The 25282-nt window shown below is 41.1% G+C and overlaps 1 protein-coding gene across 2 annotated transcripts; it reads right to left on the bottom strand.

The window, feature by feature from the left end:
* Nucleotides 1-6787: 6787 nt before the first annotated feature.
* On the bottom strand, nucleotides 6788-20324 carry PDPN (podoplanin). 2 transcript variants are annotated; one of them, XM_075278503.1, is made up of 5 exons: nucleotides 20105-20324; nucleotides 12127-12206; nucleotides 10509-10635; nucleotides 10238-10346; nucleotides 6788-8534 (listed from the first exon to the last, which is right to left on the bottom strand). In XM_075278503.1, exons 1-5 carry the CDS (start codon nucleotides 20169-20171, stop codon nucleotides 8525-8527), a joined length of 393 nt encoding a protein of 130 aa, XP_075134604.1. In that variant the 5' UTR covers nucleotides 20172-20324; the 3' UTR covers nucleotides 6788-8524. The 2 variants fall into 2 exon arrangements, with proteins under 2 accessions (XP_075134604.1, XP_075134605.1); XM_075278504.1 differs by having other exon boundaries at nucleotides 6788-8531.
* Nucleotides 20325-25282: the final 4958 nt, after the last annotated feature.

Raw genomic sequence — 25282 nt, 5'->3', positions numbered from 1 at the left:
AAATGCAGCTATTCCAACAGGGAGATGAAGTTTGCATGGGAAATGGGTTATTAGGGCACATCTGCTGGCAGGAGGCATGCCAACATCATGTGTATTATGTAAGTGACAGTGGGCATTGTGAGGATGTGTCAGGACACATGGTAGATCTCCCAGATGAAAGATGGATTGGATAATAATAATAATAATTAATAATAATAATAGAAATATTATAATATTTGACAGCATCCACCCAGCTTTCCCAGGCTCCTGGGGATCATAGATACAGTATACATCAATAGTTTGCCTGAAAATGAATTAACACTATACATGAAAGAAAAATCACCGTAACGTAGGCGAAAACACACCGATAAAGTAATTTGCCCAATAAAAGTCTCAAAAATCAGAATTTTATTAATACATGAAATAGATGACACAGTTGTCAAAAATGTAAAAGCATTAAAAAAGGAGGAGGTCACAGGTAATCTCCATTCCAACAATACAAGGTGCAAGGGCTGGGAAATAAAATACAGTCAAAATCCTCTGGCAATGGCTGACAACAGAAAGCAACAGCAAGCAAGTGCTGCACATATGTACAGATACAATTCTGTGATGATGGCTGATAACAGAAAACAACAGTGAGCCAGTGCTATATAAATGTATATGATCATACTAAAAGCCACACATCATCAGTAAATACAGTGTCTACAGACACAATGACAAAAGTAACCAACCCAAAAATGTAGCAGATTGGAGCTAGCATGTCCTTTGCTCCCCACGGCGGCTTCTGGGGGGGGGGGTGCCTAAAAAGAGAGTTGGGCGACACTTGTTTTAGCAGCTTGCACATGAATTTCGGCAAATTCTGATAAATAGGACAATCACACAAATTTCTGTAACACATCTGCCATGTGTGAATTCATCCAGATAGGGGACATGTCATTCTTCACCCAGCTTTCCCTGGTGCAGATATAACCAAGAAACACCTAGATAGAATTTCTGAAAACTCTGATAAATAAGACAATAACAGAAATTTCTTTAACACATCTGCCATATATGAATTCAACCAGATAGGTGACATAACAGTCTTCACCCAGCTTTCCCAGATGCAGATATAACAAAGAAACACCAAGATAGAATTTCTGCAAATTCAGATAAATAGGGACAGTCACAAAAATTTCTGTAACAAATCTGCCACATGTGAATTCAGCCAGATAGGAGACATATTATTTTTCATCCAGCTTTCCCTGGTACAGATATAACCAAGAAACAACTGGATAGAATTTGTTCTGCACTGATGTGGATCAGTTTATTGGAGCTTTTGATGCTATTATGGTGAACAATGTTGTAATGTTACATAGAATAAAGGGCCGGTGATGAGTATTCACACGTTGCAATAACACTTCTGTTCTGCCTGTATAAGAGCCGCCTCGCACAGCGCAGTTTGGTCCTTGTGTTAGGGTATGGTCTTATTCACATGATAGTTATTTATGGCTGCCACACGGCTGTATTAAAGACTATGTGAGTGAATGAATATATTCACGTCTGATGGAGAGAAAAATGGTAAGAAAAAAAAAAAAAGGATGCTCTTTGTCTATTTTGACTGACATATGGGCCCCATAGAAATCAATGGGTCCTATTATAATGGAGGTAAAGTTGATTGATGTCCAAATTACATCTGTTAACGGACTGGGTCAAAAACGTAAGACCAATGAAATCTATAAGTTTTTAAGTTGTTTTTTTTTTTTAATGGGTAGCTAAAAACAGGTGCAAAATGGATAATACTTGGCCATCAAAAATGGAGAAACAGAACGGATGCAAAATGGCCATCAAAAATAGACGCTCACAACCATTTTTAATGGACATTAGATCTGTCAAAATGGCACGGAAAACAGAACCGATGCAAAATAGCCATGAAAAATTCTCTGTCCATTCAGCACCTTCCTGTAACAAAGGCCTTAGTCACAGGACAGTCATGATCCCTTTAATAATGATAATGTCAGTGATTGGTGATTGTCTATTCATGTTTTTCACAGTCATCAAAAAATCTGCCATCCTCTATCATTGTCTATCATAACAAACATAGATAGAGCTGTGTGAACAGACCCATAGGCATTCATGGGGTTTATAACAGCACATCGGCTCAGTGGGTTCAAAAATTTAAGGGGTTGTCCGGCCTCAAATCATATTTTCATACTGATAACCTATCTACAGAAAAGGACATCAATATGAGTTGTCTTGTTGTCTTGCAGCATTGGAGTCCTGGTTCGAATCTGATCAAGGACAACATCTGCATGGACTTTGTATGTTCTTCATGTGTTTGTGTGGGCTTCCTCCTACACTCTAAAGACACACTGATAGCAGATTTAGATTGTGAGTCCTATATGGGACAGTGATAACAATATCTGTAAAGTGCTGTGGAATCTGATTGTGCTATATTTGTAAGTAAAATTGATAGAATATTATACGCATATTAAAGGGATTCTACCACTAAAGCAACATTTTTTCCATTAAGAAAGGCTATTCGTCTCTTAACTTTAGACGTGGTCTCTGCAGCGCCGTTCCTTAGAAATACTGGTTTTAACTGGTTTTGCAAATGAGTTCTCCGCAGCAATGAGGGCAGGCCCCAGTGCTCAAACGGCGATGGGGGCGTCCCCACTGCTGCCAAAGAGCTCACTCCAGCGCTGCCTCCATCTTCAGCTGCAACCCCGCCTCTTCTGTCTTCCGTCTTGGTCCAACTTCCGACGGCCATTTTTGAGAGGCCGCTCTTGCTCTTGTAGTTCAATACAGGAGTGTACTGCAGCCGGCTGGTGGCCATTTTTGAGAGGCCGCAGTACGCAACGTTTACGTCCCATGGGGCCCCGGCCTTAAGAGTAGAGATTTATTCCTGGTTCACAGAATAGGGGATAAGTATGTGATCGCTGGTTGTCCAATCACTGGTACCCCAAAGATCGCCAACAGCCCCATAGAAGTAAAGGGAGCAGTGACCATACCTGAACTCTATCACTCCATTCACATGGAGCACTTGGGCAGACTTTCTGGCCCCCATTTGATGGGTGTCCCAGCAGTCAAACACAAATCCAAGAATTGTGATCAGATACCAAAACCAGTTACACTCTCAAGTTATACGTTGGTTGCAGTGTATGTTATACCTCACATGAATACAGCAACCAGTCACTGGCTTCTGAGGCTTCACTCCCTCCATATAATCCTGGGATTTTCTGGGATTCATAAAATTTAGGCAAGACCAGTGAAATTACAAAAAAATAAAAATCGTCTGGCCTATGCAGTCACATGCTGGCTGCACGTAAATTGACGGCATGGTACAATGCTTATGTTATTGAAGAACAATTGATGATATTTCTCTTGTGCTTATTATCAACTTCGAGTCAATTTATCTGCTGACAAGAGGAAGGAAAAGTGAAAACATCTTCTGTAATTGTCACTTATTCAACCTGTACCAAGCTATATAGCACACTTCATCGACTTTAACTATTTATAACTGTGTTATAGATCCCATTCATGGCTACTTGTCGAATACCTTGGTTTGGAAACCTGTTGTAACTTATTACCATAGATATTGCAAGGTAAGGAATCACTGTAATAGTTAATAGAGACATGTACTATATGTATTGTCAGCGGTATTCCATTATGTTTAATTATGGTTTATAGGCTCCTAAGGGGGTTTCTGTCCAAACTTGTTTCTATTATAGACTGCAGGCCAGCCATCATTATGATATGGGGGTTTATGACACAGTCTCATACATCTACTACAATTACATGTGGTATTGTTGGGTTATCCAATATTAAATGATAGATCTGTAGCTTCACTCACATTTTACTTATGGTCCAATACATTTTTATGTGAGTATGTGCTAGAAAATGTAATCCCAGTTATACAGGAACATGACTGAATATTTGGGGTGCTGTATTTGGTGACCTTTGAGCATTTCTAAATATAGACAGAATCTATGGCCAGAGGGGCCCTCGACATCAGTGCAGCCTGTAAGAAGATAGAAAGTGTTATTGACTCTTCCAAATTTGTGCAGGTCTGGTTTGATGTCCTCCAACATCAGGTGGCACTTATCCACCACCTCCACTTTCTCCTTGTGACAGTATACCAACACCAGATCAATTTCTGTCATTTCGTATTGATTTGGTATTGATTTGAGGTGAAATCTGCCCCTTTGTACTATTATGTGTATTGGCTCACTCATGTCCACCACAGCCAGACTGAGAACACAAGGAAGGAGAGTAAGGGTTGGTTCACACTAGCACTTGTATTCTGTCCGCAAGGAGTCCGCATGGAGACCCCCTGGACGGAATGCAATCGCAATTGCAAGCGATGAATTGTGCGGGCAGTGCGCGGCAAGCACACGGAGCCCATTATAGTCTATGGGCTCCGTGTGCTTAACTGCACAGCGTTTGCATTAGCGTTGGCATTCCGGGGAGGGGGGGGGGGGTGTCTCCATGAGGACTCCTTGCGGACAGAATACAAGCGCTAGTCTGAACCAACCCTAATAATTATATCTACTCAATGGTCCAGTCTACAAACCAGCTGAAAGAAGACTCCATGTGGTGACTGGGGTATAGAGGCATTTAATGCTGTGTTCATATCAGCGCTTGTGCTACGTTCGGGGATTCCGCATCTTTTGCCCTTTTCAGCAGGTTTCCTAAGGTAAGCACTTTTTTTATGCGGATTAGGTTTCTGTTCGGGGGTCTGCTTAACCGAACACATAAGTGAACCTAGCCTAACACTCTGGACTGCAGGTCTGTGACTCCTGTCAATGTCCATGAGATAGAGAAGATCTTCAACTTGGGGATATGAGGACTTTTAACCAGGGGTGTATGGCAGTTGGTATTTGTCTGTGAGACTGCAGAAGAAAGCATAGGACCTGATGCTGAGGCCAGATCTTAGTCACGTGGAAGAAGAGTGAGAGTCGCTTATTGCCCCAATAAGGACTTGGGATTGTTACTGTGTCTGGTGTCAGAATATATGGTGGCTCTCCCGGATTCTGTTTTAACAGCTGATGTGTTGGAAAGTTGGGCTTGGACTGTGGAATTTATTAAAAGTTTGCTTTATAGGTTCACACCTGTGAACTTTCAGCTATTTAACCCCTCAACACTTCTCAATGGATATTTACCGATCCCCAATAGTAACATGGTAGAGTATTGTATCCACCGCCCCCCTTCTCCTATCAAACTGCAGCATCAGTGATGTCATCCCCCTGATATTAATATTGCAGAGAAATGTTTTTATTCATACAACAAAGGACTGAGGAAGAGCTACAGCCCTTCTTCGTTCCCATAAAGCCACCGATATAAGCTGCAGCAGTGACAGCCAGTAGTGTCTACAACTGATGTGCGATGTTCCACTGGAATACCCCTTGTCTGTATGAGCAGAGCAAAGCAGTCAATGATGACATAATGTGTTATTAATTTGAGGCCAGGCACTCGAAGCTCATCACAGAATTGTGTCTCCTCCTTGGGCCCTTCAAGATGGCCACCAGTTTTTTTGATAGGGAAAATTGCAGCATCAAAAGGACATTAATGGCATAAATGTCTCATAAATACAGGTCCTACCTCTGAGCCAAAAAAACCTGCAGCATTTCACAAAATGTGATGATTGTGTCTTTTTTCCTTTTCTATCCTCTGCTCTCCTGGATGACGAGTATTTGGCAATTTTGTGCATGTCATGTGACATTTTTCAGTCGATTTCGTAGTAGGAGGTATACATATCTGCAGGGACTCAATTTATTCGCATGCATGTGACAAAATTCACTAGTGGTGCATTTTTTTGCCCACCACTGTATCTCTAAAATGAACCCTGCCAGCCTCCGTTTATTTAGCACGTTTTTTTTTCACTGATGCTGATACATTATAGATGCATCATACAATGAAAGTGAATTGATCTGTATAAAAAAACACTATGGGATTTGTGTGTTTTATATGTTGTTCATGGACCCAGAGACATTCAAAATATGGTAAATGAAAATTTTAAAAAAAAAGATATGCTTTTCAAAGACAGTAAAAGCGGATCAACTACGGACAGCACACCATCCACAAATGAGCAGGGTAGATACCTTACATTAGGTTCACACTAGCATTTGGCTTTCTGTTCTTCAAATCTGCTTGGGGACCCGAAAAAGAGAAACCTAATCCAATTACAAAGTTGTTAACCACGGAGATCCGTGGCCCTGTAGACTATTTGGGTACGGAATCCCCAAATGGAGTTTGAACACTGGTGTGATACATAGACGCCCACAGCAAGATTCTGAATTGGACCCCTTATTCCAATACAAAATATAGCAAGTACAGAATGGCAGCTGTTATAGAAATAATGTATTTTCTTATTATACATTTATTTAAAAGTGTTCAAAGAACAAAAAAGAAAAGTTAACAACAATTGCAACAATTATGCACTTACCACTGCCGATAGAGTCCAGAATACTGTGACCTGTCCTTAGCTTTTCTTGTTGAACTACATACTGATCTTATGCCAATTTTTGCATTAAATTACTGATCTCAAGACAGAGTAAGGAGCAGGTCTGATAGATTGTGTATTATAAATCTCAACAAACCAGGCTTCTGCACCGATCATCTGTTTTGAGCAGTGTACAGAACCAGTAGCAGGCAGCTCTGTACACTGTACAGTAACCCAGCACATACTATTACAGCTCCACTATCATTTATATGAACAGTAGCTGAGCTGTAATAGTGTAAGTCACCAACTGTAGAACCGAGCGATGGAGAGACAAACACTAGTGTGAACCTAACATCAGTTTGACACAATGAAACAACATTTGGGTTACACATATCACTTTATTGTCAGTCACTGTTCATGCAGACTGGGACCTACATGGGAAACACGTGTCATAAATAATCCCACTCCATGTACAACACGCTCCATTGCCAGCAATCAGAGGCCAATGACAAAAAGGCATTTCATGTATCAAATACCCATAATGCACAGCAGTGCATATACATGGACATTAGCACCCACTAATATAACAATAAGTTATATGCAGCTTGTTTTACTTTACAGAGATTAATACCCTTACAAATACATTGGTACACATCTTATTGCTTTTATATACCTTAGCAGAAACATTGTATATTTCACTTCTTACCGCTCCCCCTCAAAGTGAACCTGTCACATAAAAAATATGTGCTGGCTGTTGTCAACATGCTATAGAGCAGAAGGAGCTGAACAGACTGATATATATTTTATGAAATCTTTTATTATGCTGAGATGTCAAAGAGGCGGAGTTATTCACTCAACAAACAGAGGTTATACTAAACTGTTCAGCTAGTACTGGTCTATAGCATGCTGTTTCCATGTGACAAGGTCCCTTTAAGTTGACCTTACACAGATGATAGCCTTTCGGTCAATCCTTTAGTCATTGGCTACCCTCAGTTTAGCCAGGTATGAAGCTGTCAGACACTTGTGTCCTCACATAGCATCAGGGGTAAACAAAGGGCTAGTAAAAATCCCACTTCTGTCCAATACCTGTTGCCCAGGGCCATACAATAGGGATTAATCTTTTGCTAGTTTGGCTACTCAGGGGCAGGGCTTAAAGGGGATGTACAGGAATTGAACAAACCCCTGTGGAGGCCAGTGATGTGTAAAATTAAAAAAAAAAAAAACACTCGCCTTTCTCCAGCGTTCTGTTGTCTGCTGCCAGTGACCATTTGGTCCTCGGAGCTTGAAGCCCTCCACCCCAATGTGACTTAGACTAATCAGTGGCCTCAGTGGTCACTGGTAAGGAACTGGTGACGTATGTGAGTGACAACACCAGTTCCTCTCCAGAGACTGTTAAGGCCACTGATTGGTCTAAGCAGTCACATGGTGCACAGGACTCCCAGCGACAAGGACACTCTATGAGGACTGAACAGACACTGGAGCGCTGGGGAAAGGTGAGTATAATTTTTTATTTTTATTTTTTTTTTGTTACACCTCCCCAATTCCTGGACAACCCCTTTGACAATCCTTTTGTCCTACCGCTTCTCCCGATGCAACCACTTACATTACAGCCAGTCACATGACTACGAGGAAGAGGAGCTATAACATGACTGAGCTCCTGGGACACACAGAGATCATTTCATTATATAAACTGTAATATCAGAAGAAATAGAATTTTTTTTTCTGTATATAGGGTTTCATATTTTGGGGATTATCCATCTGTCTTTCTACCCTATCTATGTAGCCATATTATGATAACTATACACAAGTCCCATTTCAACCCACCTTGAACACAATAGTGAAATTAATAAAACAACCAATGCTACCTATATAAATAATAACAAAGCAATTTCTAACCAAGTATATGGGTTAAAGTCCCGCTTTGCATTTGGCTTTTCACGTGGAATAAATATATTTTTGTAAGAAAGCTTTTCATTGAACCTGAATGAGTCAGTTCTTCACCATCTCAAATGGCGTCTTCTTCTGTTATCGCACTCAGGATATGTGTTTTCTGCCTATAATTCACAGTCAAAAGAGTTTATGTTCCTTTACAGAATAAAACATCCCTTTCAGGTTCCCGTGTTCACCTCAGGGCCTGCTGAAACAAAAGCGACATATATCAGAAGGAAGTTACAATTTATATAGGTGATGAAAAACATGACTTAACTCCGCCAGTGGTATTGGCTCCAGGCCAGAGAATAAGGTCTCCAGACATTTTGGCAAAGTATATGGAAAGGAGAAATCACCCAATGTGACTCATGCAACATACTGTATCTGTAAGGCTGGGTTCACACTACCACTTCTGTCCGCTCCTGGGTTTCCATCGTAACCCCAGGGAAACTGGACAGGGGACAACTTGCTGGAGGTCAGCTTTAAAGCCCATTCATTTGAATGGGTTTTTAAAGGTGACTGCAGGTGTCCATATGCGGCCTCTCCGCCTTGAAACCATTTTTTTTACATGGACACAAAGTCGAACATGTCCAAACCGTCCCCTGTCCAGTTTCCCTGGGGTTTACAATGGAAACCCCGGGGCTGCCTGAATGGTGGAGCAGAAAACCAAAAGCTTCACCATCACATTCAACTTATCTGTGTCTTTAGGATGCAGGTAAGCTACATGAATACACCCAGGATGAGAATGACTGCTGTAAGGAGACAGGGGTATAGTTATAGGAGATGCAGCAGCCATATCTGGGCCCTGCAAAGACCCATCTGCCACATGAGAAGACACCAGTATTATAAATCACACATGGAAACTGGATATTCTTGATACACATTTTAACTTTGCTACACATTGCTTCCCTATTGCAAGGCCCCAACACATTTAGATAAGGCAAGATACAACAGACTCATCCACTTGTGATACTGAAAACCACCACAAGGTGGGAGCCTAAATTTTGCTATAACAGTAATTAAATCATATAAATAGCACAATATACATAATCATATAAATAGCATACTATACTGTATTTAGCACGTGAATTGGATAAAGCTGCAGTTCCTTGCACAGTAGCAACTATTATGTGTATATTGTGTGCAATGGAAATGATGCAGAAGACACAGTGTTCACATTATCCCCAGGGTTCCTTTAAATAGCAGATCAGGTGTTGCTGAGTGTCAGACCTCCAACCAATATTGGTGGCTTATTGCAAGGATAGGCCATCAATATCCTGAGAAAAAATATCCTGAGGAAAAAAAACACTTTGATATGCCACCATAGAGAGTTCCGTTTCTATAAATGACTTAATTCTGGCCACCAGCAGCTATCACTAGGGGGAGCTAAGTGCCAAATAGCTTCATACAACTGGTATCAAACTTGCAGGTGTAACATAAAAAAAAAACATACCTGTACCTTGCACTCTGGTGTCCATTGCTGCAGCCCATTTGACCACGTGCCATGACTTGGTCCCTGGAAGCCTTGTGTCCCATGTGACCACTGAGCTTAATCAGAAGTTGCTGGAGAGGGACTGTGACATCATTCATATACGTAACCGGTTCCTTTTTCGAATCCGCTGAAGCCATGTGGGTCACAGGACTTCCAGGGGCGAAGTCACAGCGTGCACCCGAACAGACATCTGCAGCTGACACTGGAGCACTTGCTCCTACCTCCTATGTGATTTATCCAATACCTGGACACCCTATATACAGTGAAACCTCTCCGAAATATCATCTTTTTGAGAACACCACTTCCCACCTACAGTAGACTGACAATTTTAGGTGGTTGCAGAGATGTTTCACTGTATTCTAAAGGTTATTGTCTAGCTTTAAACTATATTGCAATATGTTGAGTTATCTTTCACTTACGAGTATCTTCCCATTTTGCGAATAATTAAGATGATGATCATGGCGCTTATTCCAAAGATGGATACGATGCCAGCTACTATTCCAACCAATGTGCCCATATCCAGGCCACCTGCCAAACAGAACGTAAAATCATCAGGCTCCATAGATGTAGAGACGACAAAACGCTTTTCTGTTCACCTTTAAAGCAACGCCTCTATGCATATAAATGTATTCAGTTCTGACATTTATTCTTCTCTAAGATCACAATGACTCATGGCGACAGATATCATACCTTCAGGTTCTTCTATATCTACTGTATATGTTGCATTGTCCAGGCTCTGTGTTTTTGTTTCCACTCTAAAGGGTCTTGCTGTGCTGGTGTCATACAGGCTTGTCACATTAAGATCCGCTTCAAGAGTCTAAATAAGAATAGGATCATATGAAAGACATAATGAGATTCCACCTACAATAGGAAAAAAAGTATGTATTGTTCTTAAAGGGGATGTCTTTAGGATAGGCCATCAATGACTGACCCCCAGTCTCCATGTCAGATCAGCATAAGGAAGGGTATAGCGGTGCCTTGTACTGATGCTCAGCCTGCTTACTATTGGATGTATTGGGCTGATCAATGACAGTCAATAAGTGATCGGTGAACCAGCACTACCACTGATCAACTAAGTAAAAGGTGTGATGATCACTCATATGGTTGGCAGGGATTACGGGAGTCAGGCCTCAGTGACCAAGTATTGATGTCCTATCCCAAGTCTCATAAACCCCTTTAATTTATAATGGTGCACTTGGCGTGCATTGAACTCAGCTGGGCTGCTTTATAATTCTAAAGTGTATATGGCTTAGATCTCTACTAGCCAAACTGATCCCAGTATCTCATGCTGGGAGATAAATTTGACGTATTTTCAGATACTGTTGTCGAACTTATATCACATCATATTTCACATACTTTAGCCCACTAACTTTTTGGTGCCAAAATATTGTTGCAGTGTGAAGCATCATGAACCCCGCCCCTTCTCAACAAACCACACCTACTTATAGCTAAGACACACCCCTTATCTCGAGCGGCAAAATAATGTCTAGAACACTTTGGCACGAGCCTAGGCATCACAATTCTGGTTTAATTAACCCCGAATTGTGTTACATAATATTAAATATTATATAGACTATATGACCATGTTGTATGGACCTGTAAGTGTAAGCAATGAGTCCTCACAGCTTCGGGCCACAAGATCTTCGGACCAACTTTAGTGCAAGCATGTTATAAACCAACAGCAATGTTTGCAATTTGTTCGAAAAACTTATGCTAGGTTCACACTAGCGTTTGGGTTCACATCTACTTAAAAAACTGTGTCGCTTAAAAAGTTGGTACACACAGAAACCCACAGACCCCATAGACAATAATGTGGTCAGCTGGGTTTTCGCCCAGTTTCGCCCAGGAACCTGGGACGAAGTCGGAGATTCAAACGCTAGTAAGAACCGAGTGTACATGTAGATAGAAAAACCAAAAGATCTCATCAACTTTATGGGAATCTCCTACTCCATATTTGTGGCTTAAAAAAGTCTTAAAGTCTTAAAAATGTTTCAACCACAACTTGCAACCAAAATTGTCCCAGCTGGTTTTCTTACGCTGCCCTCGCTACCTTCGGAAATGGCGGCATGAAGATTGAATGTTGTTGGTGGGGCTGCCAGATTTAGAGACAATTACACCAGTTTTTTGGCATAAGTGAAATCTAGGCCAGCTCGTTGTACTCACAATGGCCCACATCTGATTTATGACTCTACTTGCGCCTCATAGGAGAATCCTATTTTATAGCACAGGGGCTATCAAGACTACAATATACTGCTCTTGATAGATCCAGCCCCAAAGTTATCTTTAGAATTTTTCATTCCACACTAACCTGGGTTTGGACGTCTGTTGAGTCTGTGAAGGTTTTTTCTGTAACATCCACTGTTTCTGCTTCATTATCCAGTAAGGTAACTAGAAAACCAAAAATAGGTTAAAGTTACAGTAACCAGCTGCAGGTCTTACCTTAATTTTATAACTGAAGCTACTTCTGCGCCACTTGGTGGTCAACCACACCAATGCACTTCCCCAATTCCAACTTCAGAATTACACAAGAAGCATAAAGGAACTTCAGGCCTATACTGTATGCGAAACCTTAGGGCCCCTTCACACGGCGTAAGTACCGCTCATTTAGACACGTATAGGCGCGCATATATGCCAATAGATAAGGAATCCAAGACTTTTGCCTAAGGCATCTTAAAATATAGGGTCTGTTAATAAGGGCAGCAAGAATCCAGAAAACTAGACCCGGTGGTCGCACCTTTATGTTCAGTCCATGACAGGATGACTTTACAATGGAATACTTGACAAGAAACCAGCAGCAGAACGTCAAGGCTGACCTTGTGAATGTTAATGCTGATGGCATACAGACTCCAAGGGTGGGAGAGTCCAAAATGATTGTCTGGCCTAGGGACTCATTTAAGAATTATTTGGCTATAGAACCACCTTAATGGTAGTCAATTTGAGGTTCTTCTCTAAACTTTTTGTCTATCTTCTTCCTTTCCTTTCATACTAGTGAATACATGTTGTGCAGCAGCTAACTGGGCCTGGTAATATTTGTCAATGCCCTTTTTATTGTTCTCCAAAGTGCTAGTTAGCTTTACTAGACCTAGCAGTCATGTCTTACTGTATGGGGATGTACAAAGACCCATCAAACACAAATACATCGTAGATAGTGGGCAGAGGACCCTGTTACAGTTTTTGCCTTGCAGCCCAAGAGCTTCAAGTTGCACCTTTATCCTCCTGTATGCCTTTCATATATTTAATATATTCCATATTTACCCTCCTCTATGACTTCCATAAATTCCATATAGAGTATATGGACAGGTATTTTCCTATTGGGACAACCCAATGACATTTTCCAGTGGCATTATCATTTCAATTGATCCAGTGAAAGAGAAGTAGAAAAGTTTCACCATTGTATCTCTCCCAGTGCTGATTCACTATAACACACCCTCCCATTCTGAAGTTGTGCCCCACCCATGAGGAGTCAACTGAGTCTTCCAGTCCATAGGCCACAGGGTTTGCTTCTTTGGTTACTATGAAATCACTACTTTCAGATCAGAAAATAAAATTCATGTCCTTATGTTATTTTTACACCCAGTGAGTAATGCTCCGAAATAAGTAGTTTGGTTAATACTTATGTATCCATCGTTAAATAATAATCAGCAAATTCCTCCATTGCCACCTTCTATATAAAGCCCAGGGAACAGTGGGGCATCAGAATACCTAACCTGTCTGTGTACTCTCCGGTGAAGTCAGACACTATTATATCAATGAGAACATATCATTTTTGTATGTGGCTGAACCCGTGTGCCAGGGAAGGATGGAAACAAACATTCTTAGTTACAAGAAACCTCAGTCTCAGCAAACAAGTTTTCCTTTGACTGTGGATGGTCAGTAACTGGGGTGGAACACAAATGCCTATACTGTTTATATGGAAGCAGCAAATGAAAAGTGATTTATATAGTGGCAGACGGGTCAGTTATTCTCTTTTTGCCTATAAAAGGAAAAACCCCTCCCCTACCTTTACTTTATCATTCAGTCACTGTAACTAAAATGAATTGTAGTAGAATTAAAGAGGACCTTTCACTGATTTGGCAGTTCTATATACTGTTGGAAAGCTGAGAGTGCGCTGAATTCAGCGCACTGTCGGCTTTCCCGATCTTTGCCCCGGGTAAAGAGCTATCAGTGCCGGCATCGAAGCTCTTTACATTCAGAAGGGTGTTCCTGACAGTCAGTGAGGTACATCCTTCTGCACAGCAGCGCCCATCACGCTGTACAGACTGACCGGGGAGGAACGCCCCCTCCCCTCCTCATAATACGGACGAGCACTGTGAGCAGAGGGGAGGGAGGCGTTCACACTGTACAGCGCGATTGGCGCTGCTTTGAAGAAGGACGTTCTTGACTGACTGTCAGGAATGCCCTTCTGACTGTAAAGAGTTACGGTACCGGGACCGATAGCTCTACCCGGGCACAGATCGGGAAAGCCGACAGTGCGCTGAATTCAGCAGTATATAGAACTGCCTGTGCCCAAATCAGTGACAGGTCCACTTTAAATCACTTTTTTGACAGATCAATAGATTAAACATGTAGGCTGATGAAATAACTTACAAAAATGGAAAGTGTCCAAAACCAATGTACTATTCCACCGTATACAATTATATTTTATCGCCGCCTTCCCAGAGCCATGGCTCATTTTATTCCAGCCATGTGAAGACTTGTTTATTGCAGGAAGAGTTGTATTATATCAAGGCACCATGAAATGTATTGAAAATCTACAATTTTTTGGAGGGGAGCAAATAGAAAAACAAGCAGTTCCAGAATTTTGGGGGGTTTATTTTTTTGGTTCCATTTCTATGACTTTCTACCGTTTGATATAAATTGCATTTTTAGTTGTTTCTTTGGGACCGTTTGGCAATACCAAATTTTAATATTTTTGTAATTTTTTTCAAGTTTAAAAAAAATTGTTTTTGTATTGCCATACAGTCATACATTTTTTTTTATTTTTCAGTCATCTCATTTGTGAAGGCTGAAGCAAAAACAGCATTTCTGACATTGTTTGACTTTTTGGGGGTAATCTGTACTGCTTTATAGTTTTTGACATAAAAAGGTATTTTTAAATGTGATTTTTTTTTTTTCCCTTTAGATAATTTCAAACTTTTTTTGCCCCACTAGTGGGCTTAACCATGTATGAGATTGATTATTTATATAACTGTATTGTGAGAAGGTGACAGGCAGAGTGCTTGAGTCCAGATATATCAGCCCCAGGTTTCTGACCTATGTGTGGTCCAGGGCAGACCTGGAGTAGGCCTCAGCCCAGGTGTAGATCCTTGGCTCATTACTGGGCCAGAAAAGGCTGCAGCTCTTGCACTGTGTGCAGTTCCATGAAGAGAAAGGAGGTGTATGGTTCTGTCCTGTAACCCTGAGTCTGGTGAGACAATATTGTGCTTGCTTTGTTCATGAGGCTAGAAGTAAGCCACACGTATAGTTAGGTTATCAGTTCTGTTTAGTTAGTGGCTCAGACGAGCAGGTATTTATTTTGTTTTTGCCTGAAGTTAAGACTCTATTTTGTTTTGCTCATTTTATGCCTGAAGTCAAGGTTTATTTATTTTCCTGTTTTTATTTTTTCTTCTAAATAAACCTGTTTGTTGCATTTTGTGTCCCTGTCTTGACTGTTTGGGTCCGCACCACTGCTTCTACCGAGCTAACTTCCCAACAGTATACATTGTAAAACTTCTGTAATTCAGTACATGGGGCTGAATCGACATTGTTAAAAAAAAAAAAAAAAAAAAAAAAAAAAGGCTGATTTTGACATGGCCAGCCAGGCAGTTCTCCTACAGCATCACTGCATGGTAAATGTAGTACGTTCTTGCCTACTGTCCCAGAATGTCAGGGACACTCAAGACAGGGGTGTCCTCCTAGAAGAGTGAGCAAACCAGCTGGGCCTGGCAGAGTGCCCTCACATCCCCTGGGCACACTTGTCAATTGATATGTAATGTGGGCTCTTTACATGGCGGTCAGATCATGGAAAAGGGGTGTGACCTGCTCAAAAAAGGAGTCATTTTGCAAAAGGGTACACGGCTTTACCAGTAGGTGTTGAGGCCTTGTCCGCAGTGTTCTTCCAGACAGCCACCCTGACATGTTGGCAAGTGTGATGCGGTATTACATGACAGGCATGAGAGGTTGTCCCTGTAATACAAGGACGGCTGAAGCTTACCAGATTAGGAGGTGTCTGTCCAGAATGGGTCACATTTCTCGTTCTGAAGCAGAGGACTTCCTTCTATGATATTCATATGCCTTAAGGCAGATGTATAGGGCCATAGTTTTTCCCCTTGAGACATCCTATTTAAATAGCTTTATTTAAGAAAGAAAAAAAGTGTATACCTCTTTTTCACATGAACATACTGATATGTTCCTTTAACATGATTGAAACATTAGTTGCATTAAGTGACCCCAGGAAATGATTCAGCTACAGTGTATTTAGCTGTGAATAGTGGCGGCATTGTCCTGCTCCATGGCTACTGTGCAAATATTTTCGTACAAGGCTGCTGGCCTAGTTTATGTCTCCGGATCGGACTAACACTACAGCTTACTTTTACCAAATTTACCTTTTCTGTTGCTTTGGAGTTCATTAGGTTGTACACACAATATACGCAGTGAGGGGCAAACATAAAAAATATTAGGAGTAACAAATATCATCATAAAGGGGGTTTCTCACTACCCCAGTTTGATTTTAGGGTCTCTCCATGTTTATTCTGTTGCTTTGTGGTTTAGTTTTTTTTATAGGATTTTTCATTGATTATATATGTGATATAAGCTACAGTAAAAAAAAAAAAAAACTTCTGATCAGCTCAAATATCCAGAAACCTGTATATTTGTAGCTATTCTATATCAGGAATACAAGGACAAGGACTAGACTCTATCTCGAAACGTTTCAGAGTGGAAAACACGCAACAAGAGGCGGAAGGGTTCTCTGAGACGATACAGTACATATCAGTGTTCTCAGCTTGACACTTCTAGCCTTGTCTTATGAGTTCAGCTGGAAACACTTATGACAACTGGTGCACAGAGAAATAGGTGGTACTCCCCCCCCCCTTCAATTTTGTAAACTACTCACCCCGAAGTGGAAAATTTCCAACGGATATGGAGTTTCCCTTTAGAACATAGACAGGGAATTGTTAGTTGGCTTCTAAGTATTTGGTCAGTCTTAAAGGGATAACAGGCTAAGTAGTTCTCTCTATCTCTATAATTTACATTGAATGCTGTGAATAACCTTCAGGACTTAAAGGGGCTGTCTAGTTTATAAAACTCATGTTTAGTTAATTTATTATGGAACTTTCAGTGAAATACTGTTCTCTATTAGCTAGGGGTGGTAAATACCTACGAGACACTCCTGCCTCTCGCCCTGGAGGACTCAGTGTCCAGGCACTACATAAACAGCCTACTGATAGCAATTACCACAATGTGATACTTAATTTCCCCAGTGGTGGCGCTGAAGGCAAATGGAATTCTTCCTGTCCACTTACAGTGTAGATGGCAACTGATTACTGGGGCTTAGTCTGTCATTGGGTTATATTCTGAGGACGCTTCTGATACATTGAAACTATAATATTATAATATTACACTTCCACTCCAGCAGCCACAAGCCTAAAGCTGGCTGGCATGAATGTATAACAGGGTTGTATCAGACACCACAACTAAAGGGTTTCCCATGAAGATAATCATACTTCAAATGGTAGATCATTTTTGCAATTAACAGCTTAAGGAAAGGACATAGGACATCACTGTGTGGCGGAGGTATTCGATCGAGTATATTCGCTCATCTCTAATTATAATATAAAATTTTATTTTTTTTTTAACTTTCAGTAATAATTTTCAATTGAGCAGGTTAAACAAGTAGAGGCTGTTATTAAATATATATGTTTTTTGCTATTTTTTTGGCCAGTATGTGCCAGTATTGTGTTTTGGATTTTTTTGCTTTATCATCAAATCTAGTCAAGCATATTGACAGTGACCCACTAAGATAATAAAGTTAATTAGTTCACGGTCATCAGGTCAGCACATAATAATGCCACAATCCATGGAATGCAAAATATAACATGTGTATTGTCATAGAGGTCTAAGGCTTAGTTCACACGGGGAGGTGTACTTTCCAAATGAACGGGCCTAGTCTGGAGCGTGCTGCCGCGAGACGGACACCGGGGCTGAATCAGCCGCGGATTCTGCCTGAAGAAAGGGCAGCTCGCTTCTTTTTTCGGCTAGCGGTCTCCTTAGACCACCATTGTGAGGGGGCAGATTATGATGTGGATTCTGCGCCATAATCCACCCCCTCTGTGCCCGTGTGAACAGGCCCTTAAAGTTGAGGCCCCTCGTTTTGCTGCTTGTTTTTGAGCCAAAGACAAACTGCAGCAAATTCTGCAACAAAAAAATCCGTGAAGAGGGGCCTCAGCGTAAGGCCCCATGTTGTGAGCCGCAGTTAAAAAGCCCTACGGCAACTATCACGGCGGTGATTTTTCCTCTGCAAACTTTCTGCTTCGATTACATGTATGAAGAAAACACCAGAGTTTCCTTAGGTATAATTGTCATGCTGCGATTTACAAAAACGCAACGGTTTGGTTTTTGAAATCACAGCATGTCCGCTGAGGTTATTTTTATGGTTAATCCCATCCCCTTTGCAGATACTGTAAAACACTGTAGTTTTTGCCGTGCATTTATTCATAATGTGATAAAAACTAATACAACGTTTCTGTATATTTTGTTTCCTACTGTGGCAATGACTACTGAGATGATGTAGTACCACATGCCATCCATTCAAATAATTGGCGCTGCGGAGTCTTTTGAGTTTCTCACCACTTGGGGATCCCAAGCGAGGAACTCTCTTTATGATGCTCAAATGTCTTATTAGGTCATGAGGCAACCCCTATAAATTCTGCAGTAATGTTCGATCTAAATTAAAAGTAAGCATTCTAGTTACAAGCAGATGTGTGTTGTGTTTTTTTAACGTTTCACTTTTAAAAAAAGCGCTTATAAAAATCAACGGTGCACATTATATATACAAAGACATGAATGGGAATTATTCAGCAGGTAGAACATATAGATGTTTATCCAACCATTCCCGGCATTCCTCAGTCAACTGTTCTCCACTGCAACATAATAAGGCTTTCAGCTGCTTTTTCCCTCTCTTCATCCCAAAGTCTAAGTCCAAGGAGCACACAGATACGTATTTACTATTGATGTCTCCAAGGTATTGCCCATTGCAGTTTGGATTTCTATGCCAGGGCTACTTTCTGAATTTAAGAATGTAGACCCCTCTGTGATTGGGGTATAATGTGTCTGTTCACAACTGTGATGAAACGCGTGGCCGTAGATATAGGCAATATGTGTTCATGTCTATATTTATGCTTTTATAACTGTATGTATGATGTCCTTTAATGTAATATATTGATGATAGAATGAGTTAGTTACATATCATAGAAGTGAGTGTGTTCATACTATAAGGTCAACCTATTCTGCTGCTATGAGGCCTTTGACAAAAGAGGGCCCAGCCCTAACTGTTCCTGTATCGGATCTCTTTTACAAACAAAAGGGGGTAGGGACTGGCCAAATGTTAAGGTATAGAGAGGAAAAACAACACCTGAGTGGCGGAACCTGGCGCCATAATAGTGGACACTTTTTGATCTTTACTACGGTGCCCCCTCTCTTCTATGCACACCACCATATGGCGCTCTTACCTATTCATCTGTAACATGTATATAGTGGCGTAGGACTCCTACCATTGGTAAAAGCCTAATCTTGCATGGTCAAAATCCTCCAAACCATCCAAATCTTATCAAATAAAGACTGTGCCGGGATTGGTAGTGAAGCAGGGACCTGGAAATTCTACATAGACTAAAATGGAGCCCCCTTTAGGTGCTGTTTACCACCTACCACACCCCTATTCATCTGGATTAGGAACACACACTATAGGCCGCCAGTCTGCAACCTGTAGCATCCCGACTGTTGTGAGACTACATCACTCAGCATGGTCTGACAGCCGCAGAGTATCACAACATACTGGGGGTTGTAGTTTTGCAAGATGATAACTAGACCACTGCTACGGATTGTCACAAAGTAGCCTGTATTCTGAACTAGTTAGGCAAGTAACTCTACAGTAATAAATAGCAATTTGTGCAATTCTCCATAATAATTACTAATGTTGCTGATACAGAGTATTGTAAAAATGTACGTATACATATATCCCTCTTCTGGCAGAGCTGTAGTTGATACATTATGTCCTATACACAAGAGCAGGGACATTACAACTTTCTTACCTTCTGCACATGCTGCGCGCAGTGTAAGAGCGATCAGCACACAAAGCAGGCCCTGTGTCTTCTGCATTTTCCTGTAATATAAGGCACTGTGTTCTGGAGGAAGGCAGGGGCTGTAATCCTGAAGAAATGCGATTTAGGCACTTACTGGTTCTACCACATTATAAGCTGGAAGTGCCGGGGAAAAGGATGGTGCTGGGGAGTTTTGGGGGTGGGGGTTGTCTGAGGTGGTCTTAGAAGCATATGATCCTCCCAGTAATCCCTGTATGGTCAGCAATGAACATGATCTCACTCCGGGATAGTGGATACAGGGATACAGCTGCCAGGGACTCTTAATAACACGCTTATTGAAATGTACCTAGGGGCCGGTTATAGCATTCTATTAAAGAAGCTCGAAAAATCCTTATTTTAAGAAATTTTAGATGTTGTTTTATGAAAATGTGCTTAATATGCGAGTACACGATTGACAGTCTGCTTGGAGATCTGCAGTTTAGTTTACTTCAAGACTTACCCTATATTTACACGACTGTGAATATCTGCTACATGACCGCTGCTTGTTTTTCACTGTAAGTGAATGGGGCTATTCACATGATCGATATTTTGACATAATGGAAAATCAAAATATAGGTCACATTCTATTTTTACGGATCCCCCCATAAACTACAATGTATGAGGGAAAAAGGTGTCCCTGGGGTGCAAAATGGCAGTGAAAAATGTACATTTCTTATGGCCATATGGTATATTGTCCGTACTAAGATGAAAATCCTATTCTAGCCATGGGTTATCATAGACCCTTAGGACGATGCTATATTGGGTCATTAGACCTGTGGTCAGGACATGAATTTCAGCCATCATATCGATATATTATGAATGTGTGAATGCAGCCTATGGCTGGTTTGAAAAAATCGTTAAATCTTTTTTCTTATGTGTGCGCAGCCAAAAGAATTATATAAATTACACATTAAAGGGGCTCTATCAGCAAAATTATGCTGTATGAGCCCCACATGTGCCTCATTAGCCTTTAAAAAGGCTATTCAGGCACTGCTAATGTTATTTTAACCCCCCCCCCTGCCCGTTTTAAAATAATATCCTAAAAACGATTATTCAAATGATACTTACCCGTGCACGCTGGGCGGTCCTGCACTGTCCGACGTCATCTTGCTGTCACGCCTTCCTCTTCTTTCTTCTTCCAGTGATGTCCTCCTGTCCTGGCTCTTCCCTGCCTTGATCTTCTGTTCCTCCAGCAGGTTGTGTTCAAATCCCACGCGTGCGCAGTAGCGCTCCCTCCGGAGCTCACGAACCTCTTCATTCTGGAAGAAAAGAAGATGAGCCAGGGAAGAGCCAGGACTGGTGGGCGTCGCCAAAAGAAGAAAGAAGAGGAAGGCGTGCCAGAAGTTGACGTTGGACCATGCATCACCGCCCACCATGCACAATAAATATAATTTACATATATGTTTATGGTTTTATTTTAAAACGGGGGGGGGGAGGTTTAAAATACCATTAGCAGTGCCTGAATAGCCTTTTTAAAGGCTATTCACGCATATGTGGGGCTCATACAGCAAAATTTTGCTGATAGAGCCCCTTTAATTTATATGCAACCCAAACAGCACCGGAAGAGAAATACCAGTTCTCCCACATAATATGGGGCATCTTACAGAAAGGACAATAAATGAAAAATAAAAAGGTATGGCTGTGCAAATGCAAAAACAAAGAAACAAAGATGTGCTGTATTATATACCGCAAGAATGCTCAATTCAGCGCATCGGTTTTCCTATAATGCGCCCTAGTACAGGAGATCTCAATGCCGTTAATTTCGGCACCCATATCTCCCCACTATCAGAAAGGCAGACCTTACTGTTCAGCGTCTGACAGTTCTCTTCCATAGATTTGTAATGTCAGGGGGGTGTTCCTCAAAGCCCAGCGATGATGCTGAGCTGTAAGGCCGAACTTTTTGACAGTGGGGAGATACACTGTGTACCAATAAGTATTTGGACACCTGTGGTCCGAGTGGCACGAGCAGCAATTACAGCCTCAACTCTCCAGGGCTTTCTACAAGTCCTTGTATGATGGCTAGTGGGATTTTATTCCATTCGGCTTGGAGAAGACAGGTAAGTTCTTTCACTGATTTTGGTCGGCTGCTGCACCCCTTAATTTGGTGATCAAACTTGGTTTTTGGACACCATATCACGTTTGCAGAGACTCTAAAATTGCCCCTACAAAATGTTGTCACTTGAAAAATTCCAATTTACTGGCACCTCCAGAGCTCTGCAAAAACAACATGGCGTCCAGAAAGTCCCTTTAAATCCGTACGCCAAAAACTAAAAAGCGCAACGCTCCTTCCCTTCTGAGCCCTGCTCTGTGCCCAAGCAGCAGTTTAAGCCCACATACACAACTTTTTTGTACCCAGGATAGTCCACTTAACTGTTTTAGGATTGCATGTCTCTGATGACAAAAACCGGGTGAAAAATATTGGGCACCAAAATGACATATTTCTATAAAAAATTTAATTTTCACATTAATTTTTCAGAAGCAGTCTTGGGCTCACAATGATAATGCCCCTTGAGAAATTCCTTCAGGGTGGTAGTTTCTAAAATTGGGTCACTTTATGGGGTTCCTTTGTACTGGTACTTTAGGGGCTCTGCAAAAGTGACATGGCACCTGAAAACTATTCCAGAAAAATCCGCCCTCCAAAAGCCAAATAGCGTTCTTTCCATTCTGAGCCCCGCCATGTACCCATACAGCAGATTATGACCACATATGGGGTATTGCCGTATTCATGAGCAATCGTGTAACATACTGTGGGGTCAATTTTCACCTTTAACCCCTTGTGAAAAAAATGAAATTATTAAATTTCACTTCCATGTTGTGTTAATTCCTGTGAAATACTTAAAGGGTTAATGAATTTCCAAAATGCTATTTTGAATTATTTAAGGGGTGCAGTTTTGAAAATGGGGTGATTTATGGGGGTTATATATATAGGTCTTTATAATCCCCTTCAGAGCTGACATGGTCCCTAAAAAAAATAGTTTAGAAAATTTTCTTGTAAATCTGGAAAATTGCTGTTACACTTGTAAGTCTAACGTCCAAAATAAATTAAAGGACCATTAAAAGATTATACAATACAAAGCAGAGACATGGTAGATAATATTTATTAATGTATTTGGGCGGTATGACTATCTGTTTGAAAAGCAGAGCATTTCGCATTTAGAAATTTTTTTTTCAAATTTGCAACAAATTTCCTATTTTTTTAAATAAATAAATACAAAAATATTGACCACTAACATGAAGTCTCTAAAAAACAATCTCAAAATCACTTGTGTAATTAAAAGCATCTCAAATTTATTGCCATTATAAAGTGACACATGTCCTTAAGGTACTCAGGCTGTATCCACAAGGGGTTAAAATCTCCACTTTGACCTTGTTTGTTCCAGAAGTCTTGTGGTTTGTTCAGATTCAACTTTGCAAACTTAAGCCGTGCTGCCATGCTCTTTTTTTTTTTTTTTTTTTTTTTTGAAAGCTGTTTTCTACTGGCCCCCAAGCTCCTGAAGGGGCCATCTTGGCTGCCTGGTGCTGGTTGCAGGTGCTTCTTTTTTTCACTTTTTTAAAAATGAACCAGCAGGTAACAGGCTCTATTTACTTACTGATCCCGCTCCTGCCCAAGGCCACCTCCACTTCCCCTCCAGCCATCCAGGGGGCTAAAGTAGAAGCAGAGGAAGCTGTGGGCAGGATCAGTAAGTAGGGATGTGGTACTTCGTATATGTTGGGTGAACCTCGTAACATTCAATCTCGCGAGGAACATCTAATACGAAAACAAAAACTGCTGTTATTATTCTATGGGGTCTCTTCAGACCTCAGAGTATAATGATTGGAGGCCCAGGGGACACAATAAAACATAAAAAACAGTGATAGTTACCTCTCTGGACACTATGCAACATTATACTGTGTGCAGGGGCCACTATGAGACATTATACTGTGTGCAGGGGCCACTATGAGACATTATACTGTGTGCAGGGGCCGCTATGAAACATTATACTGTGTGCAGGGGCCGCTATGGGACATTATACTATGTGAAACGGCTGCCATGAGACATTATACTGTGTGCAGGGGTCACTGTGAGACATTATACTGTGTGCAGGGCCACTATGAGACATCATACTGTGTGCGGGGGTCACTGTGAGACATGATACTGTGTGAAGGGACCACTGTGGGACACTATAGTGTGAGGCTTTATACTGTGTTGAAACTAGGAAAGGTTGCGCTATGCAGTGTTGTGGTTGAATGTTTTCTATGGGACCTAGTATATGCTAGTTACCCCCCTGTGTATGTATATATGTATCTGTTTCTACATTGAGCACTTCCATTAATACAGATAAAAATGTTCATTGCACTATTAATAGTATCAAGCCCTGTTCACACAATGGAATCTGGCACTAAATTTGAGTCAGATTTTGCCCAGTTTGCTGTCAGAGGGGACGTTTGTTACAGCTCAGAGTCATCCCTGGGCGGTAAGGAATGACCCCTCTGATAGTACAAGGCTAAGTTAGAGTACAGATAGGGGGGTGTTCCTCACACCCCAGCATCGGGGCATCGACCGGGAAAGGCGACAGTGCTGTGAATTTAGCTATCTAGCAGTATATAAAACCGCACATTGATGAGAACATGAAAGGTCCTCTTTAAGGTGCTGAAGGGTGTATGCAAACAGGATATTTCTAATATGATCAAAGAATGACTATAATCACACTAGAATATAATAAAATAAAAAGTGATAATAAATAAAAAGAGATAATACTTAACTATGTTACATGTGCTGCATAGTGGTTTGCATAATGAAATGGGGGCCTAGTTGCATATTATGTACTAATATACACCCATCTCCTTCAATTACATCCAGAAGTTGCTGGGCATCCTTACAATTAGAGATGAGCGAGTAGTATTCAATCGAGTAGGTATTTGATCGAATACTACGGTATTCGAAATACTCGTACTTGATCAAATAGCTATTCGCAGTAAATATTCGATTCAGAGCCAGCGTCGATTGGCCGAATGCTATACAGTGTATAGCATTTGGCAAATCAGCGCTGGTTCTGCAGCAGGCCCATCCTTGCTAGTTAGCAGAGAGATGACAGCTTGCTGTTACGAGGGAGCTTACTTTTTCTCATAGGAATGAATTGACCAGCGTTG

Source organism: Leptodactylus fuscus, chromosome 6, assembly GCF_031893055.1.
Source record: "Leptodactylus fuscus isolate aLepFus1 chromosome 6, aLepFus1.hap2, whole genome shotgun sequence".
Lineage (NCBI taxonomy): Eukaryota > Metazoa > Chordata > Amphibia > Anura > Leptodactylidae > Leptodactylus > Leptodactylus fuscus.
Note: the sequence above shows the minus strand (reverse complement) of the source record. Positions and strands in the feature narration are given on the sequence as shown.